At 37.4% G+C, this 9939-nt stretch overlaps 1 protein-coding gene across 1 annotated transcript; it reads left to right on the top strand.

Moving 5' to 3' along the window:
- The first annotated feature begins 3595 nt into the window (after positions 1-3595).
- LOC149000456 (uncharacterized) lies at positions 3596-9055 on the top strand. The gene is made up of 6 exons (XM_089140593.1): positions 3596-3889; positions 4105-4596; positions 7406-7491; positions 7587-7897; positions 8136-8207; positions 8296-9055. Exons 1-6 carry the CDS (start codon positions 3721-3723, stop codon positions 8693-8695), a joined length of 1530 nt encoding a protein of 509 aa, XP_088996719.1. The 5' UTR covers positions 3596-3720; the 3' UTR covers positions 8696-9055.
- The last annotated feature ends 884 nt before the right edge of the window (positions 9056-9939 follow it).

The following is a 9939-nucleotide window of genomic DNA, read 5'->3' as shown; positions in this document are numbered from 1 at the left end:
ACGGATCTAACTGTTAAGATCCAACGACTACCCGAAGAAGGCTCAAGTGCATCCAACGAAGGAGATTCGAAGGTACACTCTATATAAACCTCACTACCATACAAGGTGAAGGGATCGAAAACACACAATCTGAAACTCAGACTCAGATTCAGATACAGACTGATAGACGTAAACTATCAGCGGCTTATGATCTAGATCACCTTTCCCAGTTCTTTATTCCTTAGCTCTGTGCTTCTAGCAGAGCCGTTTGTGATTAAGTTCATCAACTGACTTAGCCTTCGGAGGTGGACTCCCGACCCTCGCGGTCGGGCCACATCTGACGCTTTCGTTTTGCAGGTCATCACGAGGAGATCTAAGGGCTGAGCAGATTTTGGACGCATCAGATAGTACGGCAGCTCTTACCTATGTCAAGGACCCCAAGTATCATGGGAAGACCAAACATATACAGTTGAGATATCACTTTGTTAGAGATATTATATCAAGGAAGAAAGTTGTACTTAAGCACATATTTACTAGTCAGATGGTAGCTGGCCCTCTTACCAAACCTATAGCCAAGGATGTTTTAATTTCTCATGTAAAATCATTGGGTTTGCGTAGATTGTGACTTACTTTTGTATTGAGACTTTCTTATTATTGAGTAAAATAAGTTCATTCCAGCATTTATTTTATTCACTTTTTGTGTGATTGTGTTTCTTCTAGCATAAAACAAGATATGTCAATAGGCAAGAGAATGGCTCACTCACACGAGCATTCGCCTCTGGCGCCTTGGAGGCGAGCAGAGATGAGACGGGTTGTGAATGACTTTGTGTAGGTCAGTTCATAATCATGATGTTGCCTTGATTTGGAATCAAGATGAGTTTCTCTATTGTGAAGAGAATCGACATGAATGTTCCCACTATTCATGTTGCCTATAGGAGCCAAGTGCGAGTACTTTATGTGGCACTAGGGTGGCTACAATAAAGAAACTCGGGTTAGGTGCAAGAGGTTGCAATTAGACTAAGACTAATATGGTGTTGAGATGGACATACGTTCTATTGTATATAGAATGCTCCACCATAGCACGTATATCATACTATGTGTGCTTAGCGATCACTGGAAATGAGAGGATGGATCCCTGCTCCTCTCATTGTGTGAGTCATGGACTTTATGGTCTGTTAGTGTTCTTAGTGACTTTCGACGACATCATGAAACAAAGGGTTGATGTGGCTACTTTGGGGTGTTACCTATGGTCATGATAGATTCGACCTAAAGGGGCACTACCGGGAAAGGAGTCAATCTTAAGTGTAGTGATGGTTTGGGGTGAGAGGAAATGTTTAATTCAACTGCACCCTAAAAGTGTTTGCTGGGGCCAACTGTATGTGTTATAGTAATGAACATTTTAAGGACAAGAAGGTGATCTCTCAGAGGGATCGAGATACCTTTAGTCTGGTGAGTTTGAATAAATCTAGGACATTGTGGTATACTAATAATTATTTGATATGTTTCTTTGAGTGATGTGCCATTCTGGCCTTCTGTAAAGGTTTTTAGTTTGGGGCTCACGCGTGTAGGTATATCGCCGGTCGCACAATTCATTTTGCCAGTATGACTTGTGGATGTTAGTGTCTGGGACACAGATGGTCTATGTATCTGGGATACATAGCGAAGATATCAATATATATATGTATATCTGGGATATACATGCATGTTTGGGACACAAGAGGTCTATGTATCTGGGATACATAGCAAAGACTGAATGTGTATATCTGGGATATACATGTGTGTCTGAGACACATTGAGATATTAACACTTGCCCTTGTACAAGTGGGAGATGTTGAAATTTATTAATATAATTAATAAATTAAATGCCCAAGGGTAAATCTGGAAACTCACTATTAGGGCGGTTACAAAATTGGATTATATATTTTGGTTACTACCGTATAATTGAGTGTGATTACATTACGTAAGTTTTTCCTAAGAAGAGGCTGCTCCCATTTCTCTCCCTTTTCTTGGAGAAAAGGGAAGGAGAAAATAATTGGAGGTTTCATTCCTTTATTTTAGATCACTCTTCCATCTTAAACAATTGGAGGTTTCATTCCTTTGTTTTAGATCACTCTTCCATCTTCTTCCCACACGTCATTTGGGTTGTGAAAATAATTTCATTTCCTAGTGATTGTGGATTCACTCCGGTAGAGTTTTGGTGGTGGAACCGTGGATTCAGATTTACTTTCGTTGCAAATACTTTATAAAAGAGAAAGCGAATCAGGTAGGGATCTTTCCTATCAATTATAGATTTGAATATATATGGAGTATTACTAACAGGATAGGTATTCACAAGCTAGGAAATTGAGGCAACATATTTTTCTATAAGAGACCAATTTTACTAATAACAAAAGGAGGGAAGTGGAGAGGGAAAATAAGTGTTTTCATTATGCAAGCAAGGATCATAGAAGCCTCTAAGCCTCTTGGGAAATAACTTGGAAACCCCATGTGATATGGTGCTCATTGAGAAGGCTTTACACAATCTGAATCGTCCTCAAGGCCAGAACAGTTAACGAAAAAAAAAAAAGAATCCGACAGTTGAGATGAACATAGTGGTAAATCTAATGAAAAAAAAAATATAATAGAATTGCAACTAACAATAAAATCTGATTACTCTACAAAATAATGAAAAAAAAATCTCGCAAAAAAAACTGCAAATCTCGGCATCAATCTTTTGCTGCGACAGTTGACAGCTACTTCTTTATTCCCGTCAAAACGTGACGGTCTCGTAAAAGTTTAACCCATCGAACTCCAATGCAAATCTCAGCATCTTTTCCTGCTTCTGCTGCTGCGCCACCACCGTTGGTGGCAGCGATGGTGGTGGCAGCGATGACTTCTTCTTCTCCTCCACTTTCTTCTTCATCTCCATCGTAGAGTCTCCTCCTTGTTCGTCAGCTCTTTTACTTTCCTTCGGAAGCCTTCTATATTCATCCGCTCTTTGGCTTTCCTTCACCGTTACCATCCAATTAAACATGGTTGTTGAGACTCAGAAAAACGATTTAACAGATAAAGATCAACAAAACTCAGAAAAGGTGGAGACTGTGTGAGAGAGAAAGACTGCTAAATTACTCTTATATATAGACGAGAGTTTTCTTTTGAGGGGTAACTTCGTTTCCTTTTGTGACTCAGTTTCTGCTGTTAAGAGGATTTGAAACTGAGTTCCGAAAAGGAAATAAAATAAACGGTTGGTATTTCTAGCCACGTCACCTTTTCCCCAAATCTACAGAAATCTATTTCAAGTTTCTATTGACTAAAAAACCTGTGCATCGTGGCATTTTGATTCTTTTGAATTGAACTCAGGAGGGTAAGAGAGTAATTCAGATTCCTACCTCTTACGCGTTTTCAACGTGTGGGGTTTTCTACGGTCTGTACTTCTCGCCACGTCAGATTTTCCCAATTCTAAAAGGAATCGAATTCTAAGTTTCTACTGGACTAAACACCTATCATGTCATGGCAGTTTATTTGAAATTTGAATTCTGAATTTATGAGGGTAGGAGAGTAATTTCGTTCCTACTTTTGACCTTTAAAATCTTATGCGATTTCACCAAACAGGTTTTTCACTTTTGTTCCTCGTTCTTTCCTAAAATAAGAATAGAAACAGGAGCGTTTTATAAACCTATCTCGGGGGATTCCTGAACTGATCAGTGATCATCGACTTCTAGGGCAAATTCTCTTTTCTTGATCACTGAACAGCAAAGAAGTATGAGAAAAAGAGTTATGGCGAAAGAAGGTGATAATGGTGACAATAAGGATCTTTTGGAAGCTCTTCGGCAGCTTGGTGGGCAGAATGAAATCCTAGAGTTTTTATCTGAAGGGTTTTGTACTTCGTGCAAGGGTTTGTTGCAGAATCGCTTGGAGAATATCCGCAATGGTAACTCTTCTCCTTCTTTTTCCTCTCAGTGTTAGTTTCGTTCCTTTTTTTGATGGAACAATCAGAAAAGTCAACGAAAGTTTGTAAAAAAATTTGAGCGTTGCTTACCCTAATCATGTCTGTTAATAAGTCTTCGGGCGAATTTGACATCTGGGTAGTGTTCATGCGTTTCCTCTGTTTGTTTAATTTGTTTAATTTTATTGGTGAACTTGCAGGAAAACTTGATACGACTTCGTCTTCAAATTTAAATCATTCTAAGAGCAAAGATATTTTCTGTTCTATGGAACCATTGAGTTCGTCAGAATCTGGGGAGAAACACACGTCTTTGAGAAAGAACTCTTCTCCTTCGCATGAGAGTTCTGCACATAGCTTAGTACGAACTCCAGTACCCAACTCTTCTCCCTCGCATGAGAATTCTGCACAGAGCTTAGTAAGAACTCCAGTACCCATATCTTCTGCGAGGCACCATACTGTTTCACAATATTCACCGGTTCAATCTGAGGTATCAGTTGAGAATGAATTCACAGAGATGTCACGAGTTATTAGGAAGAAAGATTTTGTGTACATGGAGAGCATTGATGGGAAGCCGGTAAATATACTGAAGGGGCTTGAGCTTCATAAAAGAGTTTTTAATGAAGTAGAACAGAAGAAGATTGTTGACTGCGTCTATAAACTACAACGTCTAGGACACGAAGGACAACTTAGAGGTATAATATGCTACCTTGGTTTTCCTTTTGTTCCTGAATTTAAATTTGGTTGCATGCTTGTTGATATAGTTTAGCATTGCTATTTTTATTTTTTATTTTTCTTTCATGTGAGGACTTTTCAGTATTCTATACAATAATATTGCATAACTGTTGTTAATGTTTGTTTCAACTGAAGTAAGAACAATGAATGATAATTCCTCTAATTTCTTTTGAATTTGATCAAACAGGTTCAACTATATAATGTCAAGAATTAAAAAAACTCCATCTATCTTACACTCAACACGACAGCTATGTAACACAGACAAACAAATTAAAAACTCATGACTTACTAAAAGGAAGTATATCATAAGGTTTTTGTTTGTTAACTTTACGCAACCAGGACTTCAAGTAACACAAAGTTACATCAGATCTTTGCTCTTGCTATGCAGTGAGAATTTTATATTAACAGAACAGTGGGTCCCCCACCCCTTTGGGTTCAAGGTTTTTTTCTTTTTTTTGGTTTTGGTTTTGTTGTTGGGGGTGAGAAGAAAATCATGTACCATATTATACCATATTAACAGATATAGAAATCAGTGACAAGGGGCATCTTATCTTACTTTAATATTGACATGATGCATTACCCTCATAAATCAGAACTATCAGGTACATATAGCCTTCTTAGGCACATAACTCAAGGTACAGCATGAATTAATTTATGCTATAATCTATATTGCCATTTAGAGATGTAGAGGGCCACTTGGGTTTGGTTGTGCTTCAGAATTTTAGATTCATCTTATAAGACTTTGGAGTTGTTTTTACTTGTACTTGTGGATTTTTTAGTGAATGCATTGACAAGGAAAGTGCAATTCTCACATCTTAAGTAGAACACATAAAATATCAAACTACATCGATCAACAGTCAACTAATGTAATCAGAAAACAGATCATATGGAGCCCAGAAACAATTAGTCTGCAATAACTGTTCCAAGATCAGATAACATCAAACCGCTAAAAGACAAACTCTCTCTCAAACCTCAGGATAAGATGTCAGACTTTTGAGTTCATCGTCAAGATTTTTTTTTTGTACCATTGAGTCCACAATCTGGTATGCTGGTGTGTGGGAGTCATTTCATTGACTTGCTGTTACTTCTACACCTGACTGGTTCTCTGGATGGGAGGTTGAATGGACTGGAGGGAACATGATGAGTGATGCGTCCTGCAAGGAAATCAAATGAGCCTGCTACACTAGTCGCATATTTTACTTTTTTTAAAATAAAATAAAAAAATAAAAAAAATCAAATGAGCCCTTATTGTTGGTTTTTGTACTTCTAAAACAAACACCTTTTGTTATGGTGTTTAACTTGTAATAGGAACATTTAAAGGGTAACTGTTACATAAATGGTTCTGTTTGTTTGCAGCAAATTATAAGTTCTCTGCTGCTGTTCCTTTCAACTTGATAATCAATAACAGAAAACTTCACTAAACAGGGAAACTTTTTCTCCAAATCAACTAAGTGGAAGGTTGATCACCTGCTGGTCATCAAGTCATGAACTAAATTCCAAAAAATCATGTCAAATTAACCTACATATGTATTTTATAGGAGTATAGCATTAGTTGGTCAGAAACTCTTTATTCTTTGGCAGCATTAAAAGGCTATGATATTTCTCAAAGTAATTTGTAATTTTGTGGTGACGTTTGATTAAATTTTTCTGTCTACTGCTTGAATATGCCTAAAGATTTAAAGGTCTATTATGCCAATTGAAGACTTCAATTCAGCTGCAACTTAAGATGTGGCTAATGAGTCTGGTCTGCCCCACCCATTTGATCTATGGCGCAACATATTTTTTAGGGTTCTTTAGCTGAGACTTCCGAAGTAGACCATTTGAGCATTTAAGATAGTAATTGTTCATCTCAACTTCTCTTTGAAAGTTCCAATGCTGTTATTACTTTTAGTTATTTGGTTGAAGTTACATCTTATTAGAATATGATAAATTTTCATCTGATGAGTGGAGCCTCCTGCATAGAAATCAAATGAGCCTGCTACACTATCGGCATGTTTATTTATATAAAAATAAATAAATAAAAGGTCAAATGAGCCCTTATTATTGATTTTTATACTTCTAACACAAATACCTTTTCTTATGGTGTTAACTCATAATTGGAGCGCATTTAAAGAGTGACTGTTGCATAAATGGCTTTGTTTGTCTGCTGTAGATCATAATTTCTGCACTGGTGTTGCTTTCATCTTGATAATCGACAACAGAAAACTTTTACTAAACTGGGAAAATATTGATAATTGATAACTGCAAACTTTTACTAAAGTGAGAAATATTTTTTCTAAATCAACTAGGTGGGAAGGTGGGTCACCTGCTTGTCATCATGTCATGATCTGAATTCCAATGTATGAATTTTATAAGAATACAGGATTAGTTGGTCAGCATCTCTTTATTCTTTGGCAGCATTAAGAGGCTATGATATTTCTCAATGCAATTTGTATTGACATTTGATTAAATTTTTCATTGTCTACTGCTTGAATATGCCTAAAGATTTAAAGGTCTATTTTGGCTATTGAAGACTTCAATTTACACTGCAACTTAAGATGTGAGCTAATGACACATAGATCTACCCCAACCATTTGATCAATGGCTCAGCATATTTTTAGGATTCTTTAACTGAGGCTTCCCAAGTGGAGCATCTGAGAATCATTTATTAGGATCTCAACTTCTCTTTGAAAGCTCGAATGTTGTTATTACTTATAGGTATTGGTTGAAGTTATGTCTTACTAGAATATAATAAATTTTCATCTGACATGTTGTTCTAAAATTTTCCAGCACGTACGTACTCAGAGCCAAGAAAGTGGATGCCTGGTAAAGGGCGAGTTACAATTCAATTTGGTTGTTGCTACAATTATGCAGCGGTAAAAGTTTCATTTCAGCATATATTTTCTGCAAGTCTGACTTGCTTCCGTTATTTATTTGTTCTACTTCTTCCTTACAAAAGTTTCTTTGACAGGACAAAAAAGGGAACCCTCCTGGTATAATCCGAGATGAAGAAGTCGATCCCCTGCCACCCTTGTTCAAGTTCATGATTAAGAGAATGGTTAGATGGCATGTCCTTCCCCCCACATGCATCCCAAACAGCTGCATTGTTAACATATATGACGAAGGAGACTGCATTCCTCCTCACATCGATCACCATGACTTTGTCAGACCCTTCTGTACTGTATCATTCCTGACTGAATGCAACATATTGTTTGGTTCAACCTTGAAAATTGTGGGTGCTGGTGTATTCTCTGGTCCAGTTGCCGTACCTTTGCCTCTCGGGTGCGTAATATGTCTCAGTTCTCCATTTGTTTTTTTTGTTTTTTTTTTGCTATTAGAGCGAGCCATTGTAGTTAACAATTGCCATTTATTTACTTATTCTGATTTGTATGGGAAAAAAGAAAGTAACGAGAATTTCATACATTATTGTTAGGAAATACCACACAGGGTTATCGTATTATTTTTGCTTTTCTACATTATTGCCATTTGCTCAAGGTATTTTGTAACATTTGCCCTGCAGGTCAGTACTAATCTTGAGCGGGAATGGTGCTGACATAGCTAAGCATTGTGTTCCAGGGGTGCCTTCCAAAAGGTAGTATTATATAAACCCATAAAAATTGGAGCTTGATCATGTTTTCATAGAATATTTTATTATTTACTAATTGGTTTTTCTACTGTAGAATCTCCATCACATTTAGAAAGATGGATGACAGCAAGCTACCATTCGGGTTCAGGCCTGATCCAGAGTTGCAGGGCCTTCAGCCTCTCTCTTCCTCTTTGATGAAGTCTCCAGTTCAGCAGGTTCTACCTACAAATCCTGTTCATCAAAATAAGCAAGCTTCAAGCAATGGGTCTGTTCTACTGACAAAACCTGTTCATCAAAATAAGCAAGTTTCAAGCAATGGGTCTGTTCTACTGACAAAACCTGTTCATCAAAATAAGCAAGTTTCAAGCAATGGGTCTGGTGAGAGTGTTTCGGAGTCAGCTATTGGTTCTTTTAACCTTGTTAATCAAGATTTCCCCCCACTTGGTGGCTCAAACTCAAGTAGCAGATCAAAGCCTAACAAGAACAAATCGTAGTGATAAAATATTAATTTTTTTGACTGACTGCTTCTTTGGCTGTAAAAGGTCCACCCGGAATCATTTTTATTGTATCTATCCATGTATGACTATAGTAGCAGGCTTTCTGTGTCTCTGTTTTGATGTATCATGATTCACCTAAGTTCAAATTTTTTTGTAGCTTATGAGAATAAGTTTGAAGAAATTTACTTTCTCACAATGTAATGGTTTTAGATAGTTAACAGTTTTGGAATATGAGATCCTTTGTATTGATGTGATTTTTTCAGTTGAGCAAGAGCAGCAAATTAGGACATGGATCTATTCTAGTACTCTTTCATGTTAACCAAATAGTTTTAGCCCTGTAGTTTTGGATCAGACCATTTTGTTTGGGGAGTTGGCACTAGTGATCCATTTCCCTTTTGGCTTTCTAAAGATTTTCAAGCTTCAAAGGGTATTATGATCCCTCTTGAGCTCTTTAACCACAAGGGAGGCATCGTTGTGTCTGGGGCATTATAGGTAAGTCTATTTAATGGGTTTGAGCTCTAAAAGCTTGTGGGTTCTATTCCTGTGTTGGAAGTTTGGATAGATGTTTAAGACTTGAGCTCGGGGTCTATTGAGATGGTTGGGCTTTTCGTTAATGGGTCGCAATGAAGAACAGGTCTCTTATGGATTTAAATCGGGCTTTCAGCTCATGTGCTAGTTTTGAATCTAAGCTGTCAGATGGTACCTGTAATTTTCACGATACGTACAGATATACAATATTCAAAACCGAAACCGTATTGTACTTGTTGGTGTCGTATCTTCCTCTAGAGTTCGCTCACCAATCACACACTTGAATTGTTAATTGAAGCAAATCTTTTCAGAGTTATTTCATTGGCTTCAAGTCTCCTAGTTTGCCTGCAAGAACTTAGAAACTCCGTTAGAAGCGGCTGATTGGAATGATTGGCGGGTCACCTCTGATAATCAAATCAGGCAATGGAGGAAGAAAGTTTTGTCTGCAGAAATTGCAGAGAGCAAAAAGAGAACGAGAGTGATAGCAAGCAAGAAGACGAAGTTAAGTGGAAAATGTGATGGGGTCGTACCTTTCTTCCACTGTACTTACCTGTTTTGGGCACGTGTCGCACCTGAATGCGCTATTAGAAAGTGGCTTGAAGTGGCATGCAACCACATTCAATAGAAGCCTGTAAATGCTCTTGTTCATAAAAGTGATGTAATCTAGATTGAAAGAATTATAAGAGTCAGGCAAACCTAAGATAACCTTGTTT

This window comes from Hakea prostrata, chromosome 11, assembly GCF_041222555.1.
Source record: "Hakea prostrata isolate BN-2017 chromosome 11, UWA_Hpros_2, whole genome shotgun sequence".
NCBI classification, from domain to species: domain Eukaryota; kingdom Viridiplantae; phylum Streptophyta; class Magnoliopsida; order Proteales; family Proteaceae; genus Hakea; species Hakea prostrata.
Note: the sequence above shows the minus strand (reverse complement) of the source record. Positions and strands in the feature narration are given on the sequence as shown.